The sequence below is a fragment of the Anas platyrhynchos genome, chromosome 9, assembly GCF_047663525.1.
Source record: "Anas platyrhynchos isolate ZD024472 breed Pekin duck chromosome 9, IASCAAS_PekinDuck_T2T, whole genome shotgun sequence".
Taxonomy (NCBI): Eukaryota; Metazoa; Chordata; class Aves; order Anseriformes; family Anatidae; genus Anas; species Anas platyrhynchos.
The window spans coordinates 14,579,170-14,604,030 of NC_092595.1; the positions used below are offsets into that span (position 1 = coordinate 14,579,170).

General features: G+C 39.5%; 1 protein-coding gene across 7 annotated transcripts in view; it reads right to left on the reverse strand.

The window, feature by feature from the left end:
* FARP2 (FERM, ARH/RhoGEF and pleckstrin domain protein 2) overlaps positions 1-24,861 on the reverse strand; it is a 71,785-nt gene that overhangs the window by 5,210 nt on the left and 41,714 nt on the right. For 4 of the 7 annotated variants that reach the window (XR_011811502.1, XR_011811503.1, XM_072042651.1 and 1 more), the window contains exons 10-24: positions 24,529-24,692; positions 24,314-24,382; positions 22,406-22,463; positions 21,429-21,678; positions 9,926-10,104; positions 9,234-9,323; positions 7,819-7,952; positions 6,950-7,031; positions 6,000-6,237; positions 5,079-5,209; positions 4,204-4,272; positions 3,779-3,868; positions 2,987-3,069; positions 1,211-1,329; positions 324-487 (exon numbers count right to left, since the gene is read on the reverse strand). Coding sequence is in view for 5 of the 7 variants with exons in the window: in XM_072042651.1 (XP_071898752.1) it covers positions 324-487; positions 1,211-1,329; positions 2,987-3,069; positions 3,779-3,868; positions 4,204-4,272; positions 5,079-5,209; positions 6,000-6,237; positions 6,950-7,031; positions 7,819-7,952; positions 9,234-9,323; positions 9,926-10,104; positions 21,429-21,678; positions 22,406-22,463; positions 24,314-24,382; positions 24,529-24,692 (1,920 nt within the window). In the remaining 2 variants the exon portion in view is untranslated. The remainder of the gene's footprint in view (positions 1-323; positions 488-1,210; positions 1,330-2,986; positions 3,070-3,778; positions 3,869-4,203; positions 4,273-5,078; positions 5,210-5,999; positions 6,238-6,949; positions 7,032-7,818; positions 7,953-9,233; positions 9,324-9,925; positions 10,105-21,428; positions 21,679-22,405; positions 22,464-24,313; positions 24,383-24,528; positions 24,693-24,861) is intronic. The other 3 variants (XM_072042653.1, XM_072042654.1, XM_072042656.1) reach the window with 1 other exon arrangement.

Genomic DNA, 24,861 nt, shown 5'->3' on the forward strand with positions numbered 1-24,861 from the left:
TCTAAACTCCCCCTGCAAGGCTCATTAAAGCCAAATGAATCATTCAGGCCTCGGATATCGTGGTTTCCTATGAAATTTCCCTCCTTCAGCACATTTTCTGAAACAAAGGCCTGCTGCAGGGACAGCGCGGTGCACGTGCTTGGCGGACACGCAGACATGCACGAAGGTGAGCAGACATGCAGCGGCCTTCTCATCACCCATGCGCTCCCGCAGACAGCAGAAGTGCTTCAATGGCAAAATGGAGCATGTAGTGGAGGATGAGCAGAGGCTGAGCGAGCCAAGACGGACAGAGGAAGACGTGAGAGCTGCGCCCTGCGGGGTACCTCAACAGCCACACTGTGGTCAGTCATGGAGACGCTGGTGTTGCGGTACCAGCACACGTGCATGGTTGTGTTGGCACGGTGGTGGCTCTGCCTGTCCAAGGAGCTACGAGAAGAGTGTATGTCATCTTCGGACTCCTGTTCTAGAGAGACCTCATCAGAGGATCCTGGGGGAGGAGAATTCAGCAGCGGTTTAAGAAAACTGTGCAATACAAAGAGCAAGAGGAACAGGGATTCCTGTAAAAAAAACAACTGTCTTTCCTCTTGCAATGGCCCATTTTTAAAACACATCAACCTGAATGTTACACAACTCCTAAAAAAGTCACTCTGAGCAGCTAATTTTGGCTTTCATTGCTCAGCTCTGCTTGGGGCAGCTGATTCAATGTTCTAGGGCAAAGGAGGAAAGATAAAAAAGCAACGAACAAAAACCCCACACTTCACCTTCAGCTGATCCTTAGTGAGGAACAGAAAGTGCTCTAGGAAGGGATACTACAAATTTCACCACATCCATGACACCAGAGATATGCACAAATAATGCTGGGCTATAAAACAAGTTGTTGAACTCCAAAGACACCACTGAATTTAAGGACAAGAAAACACAACCTGGTTAAACGGAGAAAGTATCTATAGAAGAGATGAATAAGGACCTTACAAAATTAACAATTCTGCAGCTGGAGCATCTCTGCTGCAATTAGAGCTACCAGCAACATCAGTCAAGGACGACAAGCATATTTACTTGTCGTATTTACTAAGACATAACAAGAGTACAAGAGCTCTCCAATACCATATTAACAGTAAAATATTCCATTTATGTCATCAAATTTACAATAGGAAAAATGAGAAGGACTCGATGCCTGACACATTTCAAGAAGGCAAGAAACATCGCTTACTGTTGGAGCGATTGCATACGGAGTTGTCCAGAAGCGTATCAGATTTCTCAGTAGATTTCTTGGCCATTTCAATTGCCATGTTCAGGTCTTCCATCCACTTTCCCATCTCCAAGCGGGTGCTGCAAGACAAACAGTGTGAATGGTGACCACCTCAGACTGGAGCCATGGCGAAGTGCAAGATTTCTAAACAAAGGCAGAAGTCACTGTCCAACGAGCAGTCCCTTTCCATTAAAATAAAATCAGAACATTCCTCCAAAACACCAACTTTTCAGACAGGAAGCTGACTTCACATAGCATTCACCACTACCTTCAAGCCTTGAACCAAGATTAAAATAACCATTTTAAAACTTGGGCTTCACAAGAAAGAGAATGAATAGCAGCCAAAGGGCCATATAATATCCCCATGCAGACCTGCCAGAATAATTTCAATAATAGCTATTGTTCAAGACAAGGTTATTACCCAGCAGAGAAGCCTATGAATTTCACATTTAGTGCTCTAATTCAGTACTTTAGCGTACCCAACTCCAGCTGCCTTTTAGGGGACAAAGCCTTCTAAAGCTGATCCTGAGAGAACAGGTGTAGTAGATATCTTAAAGTACATTTCAGATAAAAAGGCAAAAGAAAGTACAATATTGAAGAATATCACTGAAATACAAGTATGTACGGTGTTTGGATGCCAAACACAAAGTGCTAAACTAAAAAGGCAGCACAGTCTTAGTCAAATATTTTGCATACCTTGTCCTTTACAGCATGAATTGGTCAGGTTAGCAAAAAGATCAATAAAATTCATACATCAGCATACCAAGATGAATTACGCTATCTTCAGATGAATTTACTTGTGGTCAAGCAGAGCAACTTGCCTGATTGACAGCTAAATTTAAGTCTAGGATTTGTGCGTTATCTTATGTATTCCATTGTGAGCATTTACAAAACCATTGCACTTAAGCAAAGCCTAATTCTACACGTTGCACCTCTAAATGTGCTACCGGTCCTCCTTGCCCACCTTTTTTTTTTTTTTTTTTTTAACCATTTAAAACACAGCAGTGTGAGTTACTGCAGAGACAGTTTTGGTGCAAAGGTGGTTTGGAATATTCTCTCCCTTACGTGGTGAGCATCCTGAGTGCTGCCAACCAAATCCTGTCATTTCTGAGCATTCCCACTCTTGGGAATTAGCACCAGCTGCTGCAGAAACTGCTTCCCACAGAGACTGTTGGGTCCCAGTGGTGCTGCTCTCATCTTCCCCACCTCAGGCTTTTCTTGAGCTGTTGTAGCTGCACCTGCCTGATGCAGTAATTCTTCACACCAAGCTCGCTGCAGAAGTGACACTGACAAGAGATCAGTTCTCTCTCTCCAAGCAAGCCTTTACTTTTCTTCTCATCTCCCAGCTCCCTCTCCTCCTTGCATCAATTTGCATGTTCTGGATTTTAATTCTTTTTGGTATTCTAAAATATTCGTATGCTCACATTTCAGTTTGTCTTCTGCTTTACAGCAGTTGTTTAGAGGATGCCACTGGCAACTCAGCTAACTAGAAAACAACGCAATAGCAACATTATTGCTGCTGCTGTGTTTAATAATACACCGTTCTTTTAGATAAACTACTCCTTCCTAAAGCACAGTATTGATAAAGGAATTGTGAGGTGTCATGCATTTGTTCTGAAGTTATGTTTTCCAAAGGACACAAGAAACACTCCTATCTCTACACCAAATCATCAAACAATAACTCTTTGGAGAAGGTATCTCTCAAACCTACATGCAGTTGAGGACAATAAACGTTACCTTGCTGCCACTACTATGGTTTTTTGTGCTGAATAGATTGTGAAGCAGTGTGGGACAGCCCATTCATTCTCACTCTCCTCCACCTGCAGAAAAAGAAAAGGCTTTTCTCATCACCGTTCAGTGATTGGTAAAGACTAAAAATTCTTCCCTTTGGCTGGCTAGGAATTCGAGTCACGGTATGACTAAAACTCAGTTGCAGGAAATGCAAAAACAGCTGCTCTTTTATGACTAGCACCTACTTTAAGTCTGTTTTTGCTCTCTATAAAAATCTTTATGGTGTATTTCTAGTGCCATATCTCTAGCTGCACAGCACGACATTCAACAGGGTGAAGAAAGGAGGATTCTGAGCAGGATTCAGCTTACTACTTACCGGTGGGTCAAGCACTATCAGCTGCATATCAAACACAAAAAGAACAATCCCATTAGAATATGGGGAGCAGGGACACAAGAGGATTGATTTTTTTGCCTAAGTATGTACACAGCAAAAAAAGAAAAAAATCCATATTCCCAGATAAGCTTCTTGGTGTGGCATGAAAATTAATGGTCAAACGTGCTCCAGCTTCTTTGCTAATGAGATAGAAGGAATAAACTTATCCATGTAGACAAATCTTTGTTTAGCACATAGGCTGAGGCACATGAAGGTCCAGCTCATGACCAGCAGTACCACAGCTACTCCCACTAGCCTGAAAGGTGTTTTCTGGTTCAGCCCTCACATCCCTGAAGCAATGCCTCAACCTGACTTAAAGCATCCCAGTGCATAAGGAAATGATTTTGCAATTTCACACTACTTACCAACATCCCATGCAGAGGAAGATGTCCATGAATTTTGAATTGATTTGTCCCTGTAACCCCTTTGCTTGTGTACAGTAACATATCTGAGAACTGAAAAACAGAGGAAGAATACAATCAATATCCTGCAAACAGCAGGTTGTAACAAGTATTTTTGACATTTTAAAAATCTGTTGTTTAAACATTATAGACACAGGGAAAACCACCATTTCATCACCACTTTGGCCTGCTTTCCTTAAAACAATACTATTGTTTATTTAGAGAGCACAGAGAGCACAATCACAGTCACCCTCTATAAGAAAACCTTCAGAATAAAATTTTAGCTATGATTACTTATTTTCATTATAAACACACAAGAACACACTTTTCACAACAGCTTTATCTTGAAGACCTTGAGCAGTCAGCAGTAAAGCAAAAGTAGTACCCACCAGAAAGAACATCCGCTGCTGTAAACCCTTCTTTGTGAGCTTGTACAGGCAACCTTCGCGGATAAATTCCTGCAGAAGAAAAGTAAAAGTAAGGCAAAGCTTTATCTTTCCCAAACACAGAATATTTATGGTTCTTTGTTTTCATCCCAGAGTGTACAGATGTTGATTGGTAGCCAGCAATGATCCCGAACAGATTTGTTGAATGCCAAATATCATTCCTTCTGTTTGGTAACATGAATCAGCTCCTTGCTGCAGCCAGCACTTAAATCAGTGAAGCAAGAGAAGGAAATCGAGCAGAGTTCCTGTTGGATTTCAGCAGTTCACCTATTACACTTACATCCCAATGCAGTGATTGCCATCACATCCCAGAAGCATAAGCGATGCTCCTGTGCTTATGCTCAGTATATCTAGCAAAAACAAACAAACATAAAAAACAAGCAGGAACTAATCAAGCTCCCACAAAAACAGTCACCAATGCGGCTTTGTCCAGTGATGCTCTTCTCACCACTGCTGTTGCCATGTGGTCTCAGTCCGCAAAGAGAGATTGCATCAGACACACATAAGCAGAGTTGGCAGTGGACTTGTATCGAGTACATGACATACTGCTTCCCAACCAAACACAGAGTGCCACATCCCAGCACACCCAGTTTCTGCCATATCAGAAACATGAAACTGTCACCAGAGTAAGCAGAAGCATTTTTATGTATTTCCCTATGGTATCACCAAGGGCTAAATGTGACCTGCTATGATGACAATTATTATACGAAGCCTTTACAGGCACTCTGGTAGAGGTGGTTGCAGTAAATACATTGTTGAAATGGATTCCTTGGCAATAAAAACAAGAAAGGCTGTAGAAACTAAGCGAAGTTACTTACCCTCCCAGGTGCCGTGAGATTATCTATACCAATCAAGTCGTGCTGTAGCTCTGTCAGTTTCTGGAAATTCTCCAAGCGGATAAGACTGTGCTGTAGCTGAGAGGTCATCTCTGTGACTTCCTTCAGTGCATCTGTAGGGAAAACAGCACCAAATGGATCAGAAGAGAGGAGACAAACTCAGGCCACAAATTTTAACCCTGGAAAAATGAATCTGAAATCAATAGCCAGATTTATTCTTGAGAAACATTTCATAGCTACACAGGGACAAAACAGAGATTAATTAGCAACTGCAAAGTGTTTCCTATGCTTCTGGAGATTATTTGGTATATGAGACTTAGCACAGCTAAAAAGTAATTACCATATAGCCAAAAGTCAATTCCAAAATTAAGAACAACTATTTCTGCCAAAGATTACTTTATAAAAAATAAAATGAAATCTGCAAATGAAACAGTTTCTTTGGAAGTTCTCTTTTGCATTTTCCAAACTAACAGTTAAGGTAATTTTCTATCTGTTGCAGAAAACTTCAGAGCCCTGCACCAGAGCACAGCAGGAGACTGGCAAAGCCTCCTACTCAAAAATTTTAAAGAAGAACAAAATTAATTTTTAAACATAGCCTGAACATGTTTTGAACTAAGCTACCTTCTGACAGTTTTCTGCTTGATGTATTCTACTTTTTTCTCAGATATTTAAATTAGAGAATTCACTTAGGAGTTGTGTTTTCAACAACCTACATCAAAACTTCTGTATATTTCTCGCAGTCATATATGAGATTAAGAGATCCTGAATGGAGAAAAGAATAGTTTACATTGAGTGTGCAGACAGAAGTAATGCTTATGGTCTCCTGCAGGGTACCTGCAAAATTTGGTATGTACAGGGGAATGGGATTGTGCCTAGCACATATACAGCTGAGTGCTCACTCACTCCGGCAGTCTGCAAAGTCCCGGTGCTCTGCTGTGTAGTGCTTGCAAAGTCTCCCCAAGATCAGCTTGTAGTGCATTAGTCTCTGGATTGGTTTGAGCAGAAAAGTGTTGAGTGGCAGATAGCAAACTTTCTGCAGCTCAAACTCCTTATAAACCATTTCCAGCTTCTTTAGGCGTTTAGTTGCTTTCTCCAGTTCTGTCAGGACCTCATCATGCTTCTGCAAGTAACTTGTAAACTCCTGTTGAATCATAAAAAATTACTCAGATTAAAGGAAAACAGTCTTCTCCAGACTTCACAGTAAATAAGAAACAACTTTTCCCCTCTTTACTTTTGTCTCAGACCATGACTTCGTAATCCAAGACTGCATACACTGTCATAAATACTGACAAAAACCAGCATTGACTACATTATATGTTTTAACCACTTTGTTAAAAAAGCAGTATTAAAATTAATATTTGCTTGATTGTCAACGGTTTGCTATGTATGGCAGCTGGGCTGATGTTTGCCTTTTATGAAAACTGCCGGTACTATCACCAGTTAATGCTTTTCCATTCCAAGACAATTATTGTTGATTACTGACTTCTTTCAAGTTAGGACAGGCAGAAGTGAGCTGAGGAATAATCGTTCCTCTACTGCAACACAAATGTGACTGTCCCACAAAGGTCCTCTAGGTCCTCCTAGTGACGCTAATTTAACAATCTTTCCTTGTCTTACACTGAGTAGCCAAAAAACAAATAACCTTTCCTCAAGGTAAAATTAGGTGGTCAAATAAGCAGCAGTTGTATAAATCCTTGTTGTAAATATTATGTTTTATTTTTATTTAGCAACGTTAATTGTTTGCAAGTCATTTCAAGTTAAGTTAAAATCCTAAACCTTGAAGTATCGTCCTTGACAACAGGACAAAAATGAATCAACAACGCTGAGATTCCATTATTTAAATCCTTAGCTACCTTTAGAGTACGCATATTCCTGAGCATGACATCTCCAATGCGTTGATAATCTCCTTTCATGTGAGCATTGGTTTTTCCTTCCCTGAAATGTACGTAAAAAGACGAATTAAGAAGATGCAGTCCATGAGAGAGGAAGACATTTCCATTTCCTCCCTCCAATACACCCTTTACTTCAAGACAGAATCTTTAAGAAAGGCTTCCCAGGTATCTGCATATTTAAGAACTACTTTTGTAAAGTTAAGGGAAGCAGTAGTAATGTTAATCCTTCCTCTACCCATTTGTAGCTGCATTTCCTTTCCCTGCATTTCTTAGCATTTCCATTTCACTGCTTGTTTTGAAAATTTGGTACAGTAAATGTGGAAGCAACATGTAGTAACAAAAACAAATTTTGAATGGAAATTAGATTCTTTATATATTACGTCTCAGGCCAGGAGAAGGTAATACATAGATTAAAGGATGCTCTTTAAAGTAAATTGTGCTGCAAGACTGAACTCTAATTATAAAAAGTATTTTCCAGATTTTCACCAGAGATTCATTAACTAGAAGATATTGCAAAAGCTCACACATTATCTTTTTGACCTTGTGTTCCTTCTCTTTTCTAAGGCTAGAGAAATAACAAGAAGTTATATTACAAAAACCTTGGTCTGGCACACAACTCATATGAATACAGGATAGCACGTACAATACAGTGCTTGGAAATTTTACTTATTTATTTTTTAATTATAGTGGATTAAAATATTTTCACTGAGTAGAAATACTAATTCAAATATAGAAATACCAATTCAAAGACAGACAAAGTACATTTTTGATGTGAAGACATAAAAGGTTCTCTCTGACTGTTGACCATGCACTGCACTATTAACGCTTACCAGAGCGATAACCTTTGCTCAATTTCTTTCAGAAACCCTCGATGAAACTCATAAATTGGGTCTATGTTAGAGAAGAGTAATGTCATCAGGCCTTCTGGCATAGCATTCTCCTTGATGACTGCACTGCGAAACCACTGCAGGAAGAATCATAAATTACATTTTTTTTCTCTGTTTAAGAAACGTATTCTATTTAAGGAATTTATCACCAGCATAAACATTTCTGCTTCTGCAGGGATGGGGGAAGGAGAAAGTGTAGGAACAAGGAAACAGCAGAAAGGAAGAAGAAACATTCAGGGAAGATCAGAGAAAGATGAAAAGATGTTATTCCTTTCCTTGCCAAACATTACAAATATGAGGCTTGTTGTTGTTTCCAGGCATAAGCATGTTTTTTAATGCAATGATGAAATGGTTGGTAATGACTCTGAGGCACAGCGAATTACAGAGTAACTGCCACAGATGATGTTTTATGTCTGCTTTTACTTCAAGGCAGAACCACAGCTCTTTCATAAAACTTGTAGCCATGTACAAGTTATTTAGCAGCTCAAGTTGTGTGTCACATATGGCCCTTTATTTTAAATCACTTTTAGTTCCCAGCTTTCTGTCAGGGATGGGAACATGACAGAAATCCTCTGAGGTACCATATGTTCCCCAGCCTTTTAGGAAAGTTCTGGGAAGTCTGTAGGAGGAACCTCAGTGAGATGATGCTCACTGAATTCTCACAAAACACAACTGACGATGTATGGCACAAAGAGCACAAACTTCTCTTTGATGAAATTAAAGCAATCATTTGTAGAAACACAGCAGCCACCTCATGTTCAAGTCTGGAATAAGTAGAGAAATAGCTCTTAAAGAGTTGGAAACAAAGCTGCCATCCAAGTCATCCAAAGCTGTCATCCAACTCAGTCAGCTACTCCGGTCTTTCTCGCCTCCTTAAAATGAGGAAGGGTAAAAAAAAAATAATAATAATTAAGGACTAAACCTCTCGAAACTCCATGGATCCTTAATACTCTTTGAAATTGTCATCTACTCTCATAACACTAAGTTTCACAAGGAATCCCAAGGTGATGACAGCTAGATTATAAGCAGAGCTGACAGCAACAGCAATCAGTGAAGCTGAATACACAACATTTTTAGGCTATCCTGATGTACTCCGTGTTCAGAATTTTCTAAGAGAGATTTTGCCTAAACCACAGGAATTATAAGATGTAGCTATTCGAGCTAATGATAAAGAAGTCTAAAGACGATATCTGCTCTCCCACACAAGGGCCTATATAACAAGGAAAGTAAGAGCTACATGGCTCAAGGATCACGTTTTATTGGAAGACCTTCTGCTATCTGGAAGAAATTCCAAATTCTTCCAAATTAATTATTACAAATCTTAAGAAAAAGCATTAAAGAAAGCTAAAACCACTTACCACTGTAATAACTTCCAGGTCCTTTAAATATGTCCGTTCTGTAGCAAGAATCTCTTTCGCTATGAAGTATGCCTTGTCAGTTGGATAGCGCTGAAAGAATACAAAATGATCAATAGATATTGTGATGTGTGTGAATAGATATTGTGATACTGTGTGATTCTGTACTGTGTTGAGAATCATCTTGAACATTTCACTTCTTCTCAAGTGTCCTTTCAAATAGTTTCAGCACAAGGATGAACCCTTTTTACATTCTACCATACAGTTACAGCCCAAAATGTACCAAGTACACTGTTTTATACTAAATATGCATCAACTGTTTCCCAAAAATAGCTCATCTTGGGAAGCAGCATCTCATTTCCATTCCAAGGTAGAAAAGACAGGTTGTGAGAAGAGCTTCCTGCTGCTCTGGGGCCCTCTGCAGTGAGCTCCTGCTAAAACACCAGAAGGTCATCCCAGCAACCAAAACAGAATCCACCAATACCAACAAGGCAGGGGGAGACTCCTGCCCTAATAATGAGGCTTGATTAAATCTTCAGCACTGAAGTTTTTAACATTAATAACCAAACACATTCATTAAAAAAAAAAAAAAAAAAAAGCAATCAACATTCAGTGACCAGAAAGCATAACTCCTCACCTGAAATGATCATTTCACTCATTAAGTAAATAAATTCTCCGGAGCGTCATTATCTCACCTTACGTTTCATTTCGTCATCCTCTTCTATCCTGGCACCACCAGCGTCACTGAGGACCGGACTCAGAAGAGGAGATGAACCCTGGCCAGCTGCATTCAAATTCACCTGAAACACTGTGTTCAAGCCCAGGGGACTCTTCAGCACAAGTGAGGAGAGCTGAGAATGGTCCACTGGGAGGCCTAGAGGGGAAGAGAATGAGAAGATGGAGCGGAAAAAGAGAAAAATATTTTTGAAGATACTATGTCTAAGACAATTACCCACTGTTAGCGTAAACCATAATTGCTATTTCAGAACATATATATGTGTGTATATATATATGTATATATAAAAGGAACATACATCCAAATACTTAAGCATGTTTTTTCAATGTAAACAGAGTTTTCTGCGCAAACCAGCTGTTATGTGGCTGTGCAGTATGGACAGATGTCTTCAGAACTACATTTATTGGTACAGATAAATTGCTTACAGTCTAGGAAGAAGTGCTCAAATCCCACTGGATTTTGTTGCCTAACAGGGTTCACAACACAGGATTATACTGCAAGTAGCAAGAACACACATTTTAATTCTTCCTTTTCTAAAATAAGAATTACTTTTGACCCCAGCGAAGTCTAGGCTAAATCCTTGTGCTATGTCCCACTCCAGAAAAAATCCAGAAGACAAAGCTAGTAAGAAATACATTCTGAATTCAGGGAATCTCCAAAACTGTATTCATGGGAGAGGAAAACAATTGTAGACAAAAAGGGACCACGTGACAGATTTCATTCCTGGCTCTTCTGCTATGTGTATAAATGGAATAATCCACTGATCTCAGGAAACCAAATTTGCAGCACTACGTAAGATGAGCATTTTAACTGGATGGATACAACCCCGTACACAACAAACCATGTCTGGAAGAGGAGCTGCATGTGCTGCTTTGCTCTGGATTGGTAATTTTATTTTTTAATTTTTTATTTGTGGACCCTTTAAAGATTTCCAATACTTAAATAAGCCACCACTACAGTGAATTTAAAGCCCACTACTAGCAGGTAGCTGCTGTCCTCCATTTTGCAGACTCCCTAGACACAACATGCAGACCCCCGTGGGGCCCTGCAGTGAGCACGACTGTTCAAAACCTGCTTTTTAGGACCAAATGAAGGCAACGGATACTCCAATTATTCACACTAGAGCCATGACATTCCTACCTAAATTACCTTTTTTTTTTCCCCCTATGATAAACAGCCAAGCTTCATTAGATCAGACAACTGAGCAGGCACTCAGCACTTCGGTATCTCTCACTTCTACTGCACTGTTCAAACATTCAGTCACTCTTGCAACACTCCCTGGCGTTATTTTTTGCATTCCAGGCAGAAAGGAAGGGCTAAATCACCTGACCAAAGGCCAACAGAAAACAGAAAGCAAAGCCAAAAATGTGAGCTGCACTATCAGCCCTGAGCCTCGAGCTGCACCTCCCCAGGCATCAGCCTGAGCAGTTCCCACAGGCATTTCCGAAATTTCCTTCAGTTTGGATTTTCTTGTCCTGACAACTACTAACTCCTGTCCCCCAGGGAATTCACACAGAGAGCAGGTTGACATCTCCTACACCTTCCTTCCGTATTATCACTCCCACAGCAGATTCAACTTCGCACGACTTCTGCATGAGACCTCTTGTATTAACCCTCACATTGGCTTCACTAGTCGTCCTCTTCCCGTTGCCAAACCAGTTAAAAATCGCCTCAAAAATTCTTTTCAGACACGCACACCCCACGGCACACGTGCTGGGGGAGAAGTATGAGCTTTCTCGCTCCCAGCGGGCAGGAGCCAGCTGCTGCTCTTTGGCTCAGGAAGCAAAACCACTTAAATGCGCAGTTGCGGCATGACAGTGACGAGGAAGCTGAAGTGCGTAATTTTCACATTGACAAATGCAGGAAGCTAAACAGTGCTGCGCTCGGTCACCTGGAAGAGATTCAGCTGATTAAGGCTGCGGAGTTAACTATTAATACACTAGCCAAGCAAAGGCATTCTGGAGCGCACGTTGCTCCTGCCCGTGCATTTCCTTCACTCCAGCTACTTTTAATGTTAACACCGGGAAGCGACAACGTCTGACATTTGTTTCACCCACGCGGGGCCAAGAGGCTGTTGGAAGGCTGCTTTTCCGTGTCACGGACGGTGAAACTGCTTCAGAACGAAAAGGTAACCAGTGCTAGAGGCTCTTTAAATTCCTGGAGTTTAACACCATGTGGCCACACGTTCCAGAAGCTTTCATATTAGTTACTTCTGGGTAGACAGCCCCACTGTCCAGGCACGCAGGGAGCAGAGGGATGATTTACCACAGACACTCCACCGCCCATCTCCGTCAAACCATCTGGTTTTCACTTTATCACTCCGTCAGGAGAAGACGGCCATTAAATCTATTTAAAACACTCATTAGCTCATTTGTATCAGACACGGAGATCCCTGTTCCTTGCAGACAGAGTAAAAGAAGCCCAAAGCAAGGGCCACGGTGCTGGATGTGAAGGCAACGCTCCCTCACCCAGCACTGGCGCTGGGGCCTTCTCTGTGGCAGCTGCCCGGAACATGGCTGCCTGCCCCTGCCCACACACGGCCTCGGCTCGCTCCCCGAGGATGACAAAGCACCAAAGGCAAATTCTGCAAAAGGGACATTCCTTGGTTAACGTGACATCTAAAGTTTGGCTTTTCTAGGAAATGCTGCAGAACATCACGCAAAGCCGGGATGTTTTTTTAATTATTGCTATGTTTGGGGATTTTGTTTGCTTGCTTGTTTTTTTCCACTGCTTTCAGCAGGCATTGAACACAGTAAACTTTTTGTGAGGTGGGACAACACAGGTGGGAAGGTGACGATGTGGGAACACGTCCCCAGACAGCACGGCCCGCAGCAGCAAGGTGGGCAGGGGTCTGCTTGCAGTGGTCGCACTCCCAGGTGCGTTCTGCACCAAGCAGACACCACTTCCCTACAGTCAGCACCCAGGGCAAAGGTCTGAAATCGGGGAGCCCGAGCAGGAATGTGTTTCTGAGCAATGATGTGGGTATTTCCCTACGTAAAGCAGACCCTCAGACACACGACTGCGTTCTGTGCTTGACAAAGTTTTGCTTTCACATCACATACGAACATCAAGACATGGGAGTTCAATGTGACATTCCACATTCTCTAAATAAAACATTTAAGAACATGAATACTTTCTTAGTTAATTACGCTATATAGTTAAAACTAAATATCCTTAGGCAAACAAAACTAGGGTTTCATAACAAAGACCAGCATGAATGTAATTTAAAAAAAAAAAAAAATCACATCTAACAGTAAAACATTCCATAAGCACTGGTTTTGATGAGCACAGCCCCACACTTCAGTGAGAATGCCAGCCTTATCTTTCACTGCTACTGCATAATATTGTCATTTTTTTAAATTATTGTTTACATTGCCTTCTTTTGTCCAGCTAAAAAATGTGAAAGCCTCTATCTAATATACAAGACTATGACTCAATATAAACATTTTTCTACTCCACTTTTTTTTACTGATCTTCAGTATATATGGATGTGAAGATTCAAATTAAAATTTGAAATAGAAAAACATTTAGAGTATTATATGAAACCAGTCAGAGAAGGTCCATTATTGGATTATTTTACGTCTATTTTTAGAAAAAACAAACAAATCAAACTTTAGGCCAGCTGCTATAACCATTACCTTACCTTGTATTTTCATCAAGAGTACTTGAATCACATCTCTCTCACAGCATTATTAAAGTTAGCACGCATTTGTGTTTTTGTTTCTTTTTTTTCCTGTAGTTGCATCTATTTAAATTCGTGCCCTATATCCAAAATCCATTTGTAGTAACCTAGAATTGTCCTTGCAGAAGCAGCAGCCACACATTTCTTAGCGGCCTTGCTCACAGAAATACTGCAGAGATCTTCTCTAACCTGTGAGGCATTTCACAGGGAATTCACATCTTTGCCCAACACAAACTTCAGATGTGGGTAGTGGAGGAAAATTTAGGAAAAGCACTACCTGACACCAGGGACTTAGCATTTGTGCAATCAGCAACAACAGAGATAGCAAGGAAGAAAACAGACGGCAGCCAGGTCTTAGGCCTGACTTATCAGTGAGCAAGTTTTGGTACCACATTAGGGACAGTAGCAGGGAGATGTGCGGGGAGATCCAACCACCTTACTGGTCAAACTTCAATAATGAAGAAGAACCAATATACAGAAAGTAACAGCTAGTTTCTATGACAAGAAAAAAAAACTGAATATGTGGAGAATCACTGGCTAGGTTATACTTAGCCATAACACTGACCCTTATCATTTGGACCATCTAATTTCTATTGTCTAAAATCAGTCATGGGATGTTCACCCTGATAAACTGCTAGTTGTCCACATATGTATACACTAAGATTTTTTTTTTTTGTTCCAGTTATAAAACAAGCTATACTCATACATTCTTGAAGCATACTTATACAAAAGTTAAGAGAGAATACTTTGTTCTCCCACACAAGGAAATGTCAAATAAATAAAGATTTAAAATTGTGTGCCTGAGTTTTAATTGTGGTTTTAATTTTAAAAGTGGCTCTGGAAAGCCAGCATGCTAAACCCAACAACTCTCTTTCCTGTATACCTTCAGAAGCATGTCAGATGGCATTAAGAAAAGAAAGTTTTTGCCTCCCACCCGTCCTCTCATCAGCACTGTAAATCTTTAGAAATGCAACACAAATGTGTTTCTTTTTTCAGTGAAAAAAACAGCTCTATAAGAAATGTTCAGCTCCACCGGGAAAAGGGAGATGGTTGAGGTGGAATTTGGACTAAAAAAAATAACTGTGAACATAGTTATGCTGGCTGAGAAGACTGGAGTTTGATTTTCAGATCTCAGAAATCAAATGTAAGATAGGTCTGTCCTGTCTCACATTGCAAAGACGTTTCAGAAAATAGAAGAGAAGCACACAGCTCACAGGTCTGTGGGCTTTCCTCTGAGATTAACATCATTTAAAGTCTTAAAGGTTCCCACTAGAGGACTAGACCAGTATGTTGGAGCACTGTTTTTGCTAATTATATTAACTAGCTTTTACTAGGAGTTTAAAGAGAAGCAGACTACACAGGGTGAAGGTTTTGGCATCACTTCTCAGTTATTTTTCAGACGATATTTCCATTTATCAGTCCAAATTAAAGCACTGCACATAAAGCTACACTTGAACATGAAGCTTGATAAAAAATAAGCTGAAGCCAATATTGACCTGTACGTGTTCAGATTACTACTTCACACAAACCTCTGCAGCACAGCTGATGTGAACGGTCAAGGTTTCGACCTAAACAGTTTATTTGTTGCAGGTACATTATTTTCTTGATTCTATGTGAATATTGGTTTAACTTTGCAGGGAAAACAGTCCACCAAATTCAGCCCCTGTAACAAAGTAATATGACATGGTAAATTCTACAATCTCCTGATATTCCAAAGGAAGTCAGTGGCAATTTGGTTAAATAATTCCACCTTGATTAAAAACAAAGTGTTTTAGAGTGGGTGTTTTTATTTCTAACTCAGTAAATATCATATTGAAAATAACTCCAAAAAATACACAAATTCAAGTTAGCCCAGAAACCTGCTCAGTTTACTTATATGCGTACTACTGGCTTTTTTCCATTGAATGTTTACATGATCAAGGAAAAAATTTACCCACATCTTTATCACAAATTCCTGAAGGTGCACTCTGAACCTGGAAAATATGAAGCAATCTAACTGTCTGCATACCCCATGTTTAGAACAAAGGATAGGTCTTCTATAAAAACAAATATACAGAAGACAGTCCAAGGGTCACATCCAGTTTAAAAGAAAATGAATCCACAGTAAGATTCCACTCTAGCAATTATATTTAATTTTTACTCCCATTTCTATTCCAAACAAAGGTTTGCAGAAAACAGTAATCTGAAAAACACACACCAATATTTGGCTGTGCTGTACTTTCAACAAAAGGATGCAAGAGAAAAAGTGCCTTGAGAAATCTGGCAATAAAACTCTAAGATGCTTTGGCTAGCAGAACATTCATTCTGTTTCAAACACAAGGGTAACGAAAAATAAAGCTAAAAGGCCCATGATGTCATTTATATCCAAGTTTTCCTTATTTTATTGCATAAACAATTAAAATTATGAATTAGTACAAATCTGCAGGTTCATAACTGGCAATCTCAACAGACACAAAGATAGTAAAAGTCCCAACATGTAATTCAATAAAAACATTTACTGTATAAAAGATAAAAATTCAAGAGATCAAATAAGAAATTCCAGCCCTCTGTTTTCTTAATGTAATCCTTTCCTGAAAAGAGTAGCACCTAGTAAACTGGGGATTCACTCTAACCAAAGCACGTGTGTATCTGTACATATTGACAAATAGGCATTTCTGGTTTCTTACCAAGCTGCAGAACTGTCACAAACCACACTCTTGGCTGCCATCTGAGACTCGCATATTCAAACAGTAAAATATTGTGACTTTGAAAAATTTGTAGCAACACCTTCCCACAAACCAGGTTCAATAAACCATGTTCCAAAGCTACAGCTTGCTCTGTGGACTAATCCTGCAATAGCCCACAAGCAGATAATAAATTAAATGGATTTTATGACACACGTTTGGAACTGCAAAGTCTCCCCATCTTCATACATATAGTATATATGTAGGCTCATACATATACACAGCATTTGTGACAAGTTCAATGTAGGATCTACTAAGTATAGGTAATGACAGCTAAAAGTCTGCAATGAAGATTGTGTTGTATATTCATTCACTCAGTCGATACCTGATAATTATGGCTTAGAACTTTTTGCAAAATGACAATAATGGGAATGACTTACCGACAGGTTTGCACCAAATTGCATAGAATAATGGCTTTTATTTTCTTCTCCACATAATCTTACCCTGACCAAGATTTGCAACTAAACAAACTACCACCAACACCACAGAAAGAAACCACCGACCAAAAAAGAAAAAAAAAATACAAAAATCAACCCTTAAACAAAATCACCTATGATCACAATAAAAATATACACAGGAAAAAGGAGATCGATACTTGGTATTATCCAGCGACTCTGAAATTCACTGGAAATTAAAGTGAAAGTTGAGAGCAAATCAACATGCTGCCCTATTGCATTCTAGGATAAAATATGGTAATTCCTGGGAAATATACAGCAAGTATTACTCTAATAATGAATGAGTATTTTAAAATTACAAAGTATACACACAAGCAATAATACAGGCTAGTAAGGTTTACCAATGTTTAAACGGGTGGCTGATAGGTCAGAGAATATTCTATGACCAATGTTATGTGCAAATTAAAAGAGATCCACTAACTACATACACGAAGATCAAAATGTTCTCGTGTAGTGCTTTATATTTAATAAATGCACTTAAGAATAGAATGGTTGTAAATAGGCACATACAACAATATAGGCACAGATTAACTTCTCCTTTTAAGACATTCATTTCTTCATGTCTTTTAGTCATGCTGCAAGGCGCACACTGAGTACCGCAAGAGCGCTGAGTCTCTCAGCCTAACTCACTTGGAAAAGCCATTAATATTGAAATACACTTTATGGCTGCATGTATTTGCTGCAATAGGACCTACCCAATAGAGGGGAACACAGAAGCAAAAGGATAGAGAACAGGGGCAAGGGGTCCGTGGCTTGCTCCCCCTTGCTCAAGCACAGCTGTCTGGAGCACTGTGTAGAGCAAAAGAAAAAGCTGACAACCCCAGTGGTTCTTTCTACTGGAAAAATGCAGCACTAGAACTGTATGTCAACAACAAACCTAAGTACCTTGAAGAGCATGATGTCCCTCCAAGCCTCCCAGAGGCAGGGGCAGAAAGTAAACATGACAGAACATACCTCCATGAACAACCACACCGGGGAGAGGAGAAGACAGGTTTCACCTGCTCCTACCACAATTCCTCATATTCCTCCTTCTCAAGGTGAGCATGCACAGGATACCCCATAAAGATCTCCTGATTCTTCTTATATACTCTCCCCCCTTTTTAATATCATGAGCAGCTTTCACTGCTCAGGATCCATGGGGGTCCCAGCTCCTGATGCTGACACCATTTCAGCACCTGCTGGCACCCAGCTCATCTTCTTGACAAGAAAACTTGGGTTCTCAGGAAAAAAATGAAACCAGTACCAGGAACTAAGTATAAGCAGTTTCAACGCTGTAAAAAGACAACGAAACAAACCCCCAGGAGTAACTCTGACAGCACAGCTGGTATTCTGACAGCACAGCTGGTAACCGCACTGCACCGAAGTTCACACAACACCTTACACTATTCAAAGGCAGCGTACAAACAGAGAAGGGAAAGCCCTTCCTTCTCTCATCTTCTCCTGCCCTATCAGGATGTTTCTGGGGGAGAAGAGAATGCCTGGCATGACTCTATTGCACCAGAACAACTGGTAATTGATGCATAAGTCACTGTGCAGCGCCCAAAGGCAGGCTGATTTTTACTCACACCTCCATCAGAAAATAAATCTGAACTCACTTACTACTAGTATGTTTAAAAATCCCTGAGACTTAGAATTGCCAACAAAAATTCTGCATAGCTGCAAAATACATGGAGAAGAAAAATATTAAAGGCACTTCTTGGGACTGACTGCTCTGGAAGACAATATATCAGCAAGCCTCCTCTCAGGCTCACCAAGCACATTTATTAAAATTACAGAAACAGGCTTTTTTTCTCTCAAGATCTTTGGAAATTCTGGAGAATTTAGTTGGATTTATTCCTATATTAAGCAACTGTAACTTATTTAGAGAGAATGCTTGTGATTGAGGCATGAAACAGAACAGAGGCAGCCGTATTTATATGAAAATAGTTCAATCTTGATTTTCGTTTTTTGAAGGTCAAAGACATTAAAGGCAGCCTTCTAAATCTTTATCCACATTTTAGTCCCTCACCCTACTACTTGTAAGAGAGTTAGTAGACAGAAGTATTTTTTCTGATTTTCTTTTTCAAGTTACATAATGTAGTTATGGAAGGAAACCAGAAAAAAAACAAAAACGTAAAAGAACCAGCTTTTGACACAACTGAAGACCTCCTCCAAATGCCTATTTACAAAAGTCACATCTATGACAATTTCCACAGGTATGAATAAAGTCAAATCAAGAGCTACAGAACACATATTCAACAGGGGAAGAAGAAAAAAAAAAAAAAACAACTCACACACATAGCACTTACAAACAAAAAAGACCAATTAAACAGCTGTACATTCCTGTAAGTTCAAACTAGTTCTAAATGTGCTTCGATTTTCTGTGCCACTGGCAAATGCGACAAGTTTCTAATGGAACAACAGTGATCCCATTCAAACACAACAACCACAATGCTAGTAAGTACCGTGAGTACTAATCACGTCTTGGTAGGTACTGAACTAGAAGAAATGGGTGACTAAAGGATGTTTTACCTTGTCATGTTCTATCACACATTGAGAGGAATTCCCTTGAATTTTTAGTTATCAGGATTTTGTGAGATACTGGTATTTTGTAAATGTTTGACTAAGAAGGAAAGTCTTTTGGCAATACATAGAGACAACAAGTAAGAAAACTGATATGAAATATTGAATATAATATCATACTTATTGCAGTAAGCTGCTTATTCTGGAGGCATTGATTGTACTAGTACTGCACTATCTCCTCCTTTTAATAAGAAAGCCTATATTTTAAAGAAAAAGTTAAAGCTGTCACCAGATTTCCCCACACCTGTCTTTCCCCAGATCAAGTATACTTTTATGAGCTAATTTGTAGGCACTTTTTTGCGGCATGATTAAATCAAGAAAAAGGATTAGATAAAAATGCAAAGGGGATTAAGTGCTTTTGCGGTCCATGCATGCATCTCCAAAGTACTGAAAAGCAGAAGTGTACTTTTTTGTTGCTCAACTGTTGAAGGCACTTTGTAGTCATAAAATACGATTGTCTTCACAAGAAGTTTTGTTGGCTCCCATTTTCATTTGATCATGTTGCATAGTTCTGTATCTTAAAACTATCCTTCATAGTTGACAAGAAGATTATTCTTTTTTTGTTTGTGGAAAAAAAAAATCACACAAGGACTCTCACTGCAGTGCAGAACAGCAGCTAATTTACAGGATGTGGCTGCTCATTAACAAACATTTGCAAAAACAGCTGTTGTGTTCAGCATAATACAGTACTCTTACAGACGTGTTCCTAGCCAAAAAAATCCTTCAACACTGTAGTTTTGTGACAAGTCTGCATGAGTGAGCTGATGGCTCTTAAATTCTCCAAAATCAGTGGTTTTTCCTACCTATAGTATTTTGAGGACGTTGTAGCTTGTTATGAAACATTCTGGATGTAGTTTGATGCATATAATGCAGTACCAGAGCTAGGATGCTTTAAGAGAACTGAAGAGACACAGGAAAAAAAATCACTTATGGTACGTGATTTAAAATCCAGCTAATGGATTAGAGTTTTCTTGTTTAAAGTGACTGACATCACACCCTTCTGGCTTCTAAGCCTAAACAGCTTAGAGAAACCCCTCCTAAAAATCAAGAATCAATGATTGACATGTGCTTTCTCTGTCCAATCTTCCTGAGTGAGATTTTTTAAATTATTCTGAAAGTCAAAAGTGAAGTTCTCACCAGCTGCTTGAGCAAAAGGATTACTAAAGACAAGGTTTACATCCAGTGGTGCAGCAGTTTCAGAGTCCCAGGAGTCTGTATCTGTACTGCTAGAGTCTTCCGTGGTGGTAGGTGGATAGCTGAGCTGTTCTAGCTGATCAATGATGTCACTGAACTGGAAGGCTGAACTGGACTCCGAGCGGATTGAGTAGGCTGGGAAGTTCACCATCGAGCTCGCCTCCGAATGGTTAGCAGAGCTGTACGTGTGCAAAGAGGACGTACCATTTAGTGGCAAATTATTGAGGGAGCTGCTCTCAGAACGGTTGTTGATGAGTGAGCTCGTTTCAGAAGGGCTCAGGAGGCTTTGCATTCTGCTTGCTTGTGCCTTAACCTCAAACAACTCCGAGGTATCTGATGGCCTCTCATTGCCATTGAAATCACTCTCTTCTTCAAATTCATATTCGTCTTCCATATTCATATCTACCGCTTCTGTTGAGTACCTGTCTGGGCTCGACTGAGAAGAGACTGTATTTTGTTGAAGGGCATCTTTAGTTAAGCCAGTCAACTCTGACGCATGCTTCGAAAAATCAGAGCCCTTTAACTCCAAACCACTGTACACGTATGAAAATGCCTCAGAGCCCCCAGCAAAAAAGGAAATTTCTGCTGGGTCGTCATCAATAAATTCCTCTGACACCTGTAACTGTGAATTTGTCAATGTGAAAAGAGGGGCGCCCCTACTGCAGTGCTGATGCTCTTTTTCAGCGACAAAACCACCTGTGGTAAAGTCATCCTCATCATTGTCATTTTTACAAAGAGCCCTACTCTCCTTACTGCTCTTCTCTATGTCTAGATCTAAACCACAACCACTCTCAGCAACAGGACACGCAGGGTTACAGTTTCCTGCAACACTACCAAACCCAACACCTTGGAATGACTGGAACGTGGGAGATCCAGGCTGCTGCATCGATTTCCTCCCTGTTTCTTCTACAGGCGCTGCAGTATTTTTCTCTGGAATCCTTGTGTATGGCACTCGGGGGTCCAAAGAGGAAGGGCTGGTTTCTGCAAAGATGGGCAGGACAGTAGTAGGAGTGGCCGATGAATGAAATGAGTGGAAGGGGACAGTCGCTGAGGCAGGAGACCCTGGGGTTCTCAAGCCCTCAGTGAATGCAACACTCTGAGGAAAAGAAAGTAAGAAAAAGAACAGGTAACAAGATTTTTATAATACAAACAAAAACAAAACCAATGTCTGTCTCCTGACACAAAGGGAATGCGTGCTTCAACAATGCTCACTTTATAGCAAATAAAACTTTGCATGTAGAAATAGATCTAGCATTTCCAGTAAGAGGCAAGATCTTTTTTCCCTAAATTCTGGTAACCAGATGGAAAATTGAAACCATGTATTTTATAGCCTCTGCTGAATAGCATAAACAACAGAAAATAACACAAAACAAGAACTGCCAAATCTTGAGTGCTTCCTTAGCCTCTCATATGTAATGCAAGCACATTCAGTGAAACAATAAACTGTTGCATTTATACATTTATTTCTTGCCTGTGGCTGTAGAAGGCATCTATACAATGAACTTAAGACTTCCACAAAAAGAAGGCAGATAGTAAGTGAACACAACCTAATCCTCTGAAAGAGTAACATACTAGGAACTATGACATCTTCTGAGTTGAACTGAACTCTGAAAAGGAAAATATTCACCTTAGACCCCATCAACTGCAACTATCAAAACTGCTACTACTTGCAAAAGAAGAAAAACCATGCATCAGGGACAAAAATTAAACAGTGCAACTGATTCCAGACAAGAACTGCACTTAATCACCTTCCTATGCAGTCACCTTGGAAAGGTGCTTGTCAACTCTACTGATTGCACTGCCTACAGTGCTGCAGAACTAACCTGTTTTGGCACATCTGTGTTTGAAGCATGAGTGGACACTCTGACTTTGCTGTGCCTCCTGCAGAAAAGAGAGCATCCTGTGAGCATCCAAGACATCAATCAGCCTTCTCCCTTCCCTCTTCAGCTATTTACATTCCAATAGCCAATAAAAAAAGTCTCAAGATGTATTTTATTAGATTCTGTTAATAACTAGTTCAAGATTTAAAAATTGACAATTGTTCTAAATTGAACAACACAGGAGTAAGAAACATACAGAGAAGCAAGATCCAGATCATTCATACCACTGAGCTCAAAAGCAATATGGGGCAAAAGGATAGATTAAATAGCAGATTTAGTTTCTTCCTTTGTCATCAATATAAACTTCTAATACATTCTGGTTTTGAAACTATTCATTTGTAATCTGTAACAATGATTATAAATAACATTTCAGTCAACCATCTAGTTAATGGCATATAACATTCTATATGTTAAACTCAAAAAAGTGGTATCCTGCATCACAGTCATGGTTAAAGTTATTCTATGGCAATCATTTACTAGAAAATCAACCTATCATAGAGTCATTTAGGTTGGTCAAGACCCTTAAGATCAAGTCCAACCATCAATCTAGTACTAAACAAGTGACATTTGTCATCTGGCAAAGGAGCTCAACTGTAGTCCAAGACATTAAGTACATGAAATGCAAACTTTCTGAAATTCCTATTAAGCTCTTAAAAACTTTCAGATAAACAACTGTGAAGAGTTTCCCACATGTGGATAGAATGGGTTTCATAGTCAAATTTAAGCGACATAATTTCTTAATAAAAACGCACACTCCTTACGTATGTGTTTAGAAACAAATGGCTATTTAAGGTCACTATTTCATACTTGCAGAACCCAAGACCAACTGTATGCTCTACCACAGGCTACTTGTGCAATTTTAGACACAGTCTCAACTATGCTTCAGTTTTGTACTGATTACTTTGCTGTACATCGTATCCTACATCAGGTAATGTCTGTAAATATCACTGATCGTCAACATCAGTGTTTAGATTGACCTCAGGGTGCAACCTCTGCACAAGAGAAATAACCCACTACTGCCCAGGGATGCTAGCTGTGTTACGTTCTGAAAGTAACAATATGATGAAAATCGTGTTAAAAAATTGAGAACTATGACAATGCTATTTTGGATTTAAGCTTGAGTTTGATGTTATTGCGTCAGCTGTTCTTCGGCGCCCTTCTATCAAGCCACTCTAATTCCTAATACTGCAAAGCAATGATGACGAAGTGATGAGGACTCAATATTTGCAGCTTAATACTGCCAAGAAAGGAGACCACTCTCCCTGTGGCACTGTTCCCAAACTTATTTTGGACTTTCTAGAGTCAAATCAACTCTAGCAGTTATTGTATTGCAAAACAATATATACAAACCTCTTTCAATGCCTAGTTAACAAGTTGAACTGTCTTACCTTGTGACAATATAAATACTAGGACACGGGAGACAGGTACACAATAGGTTCATCTCTATTAATACGTGGAAGTACAACATTGCAAAGCATCAGGCTACGTCAGCTTCAGGAAGAATGGATGCAAACAGGGCTCTTAATTAGCACTACCCCTTGCTCAAATACATGAACAGGGTGACATACACGTGTCTTCAAAATACACTGAACTTCTAGATTTCTATGTCACATGCTGCCCACTTAAATTAAAATGCAATACTGAAACTTTTATGTGCTTCTTTACATCGTAATGAGATTACAAGTTGGCAAAATATTTAGTTCAGCTACCTTAAATTTGAAGCAGGCATTAGTAATGAAGTCAGCTAATGAAAATGCCTCCAAGAATCATTTAAAACCACTGAAATTTAAGAAATAAGGATACTGTGAAAGTCTCAACTACATTTCACCTTACAAAATAATTTGCATTTACCTTTCATACGGAGTTTTTCTCATCCCACTGTCCTTAATATAATCCACTAGCTGCTTTTGTGTTCGTCCACTGTGAACCCACAAAAGAACAAACATTATGAAATGCAGTGAATAAAAATTATAAATGAGATTATTTTAGAATACTTTTTCCTTTTCATCTCATTTTCTAAGATACAAGCAATTCAGCTTCAATAAATTTATTATGTTTCTTCATACCTGTATCTAAATGATGACCCTCTGGTGAAGAAGACTGCTTTAGCCTTTGGCTTTGGCTGATCAAAGAGCCTAAAAAATGTATGATATTCAACACAGATTTTCCAGAAGTTTTTACACTCATCCCTACTTCCCAAAAGAAACTCCAGCGTATCTTGATATGGACCCTGGGAACAGAACACAAAAAGCAAGTAGCACATAAAATGGCAACAGAATAAAAAAGGAAAGTACAAATACATCCCAACAAAAAGGCTCAACTACAGTGAGATACAGTACTCTGCTAAATCACTTCTCATTTGCTTTAAAGCAATGGATATGATTTTGAAAGCAGTATAA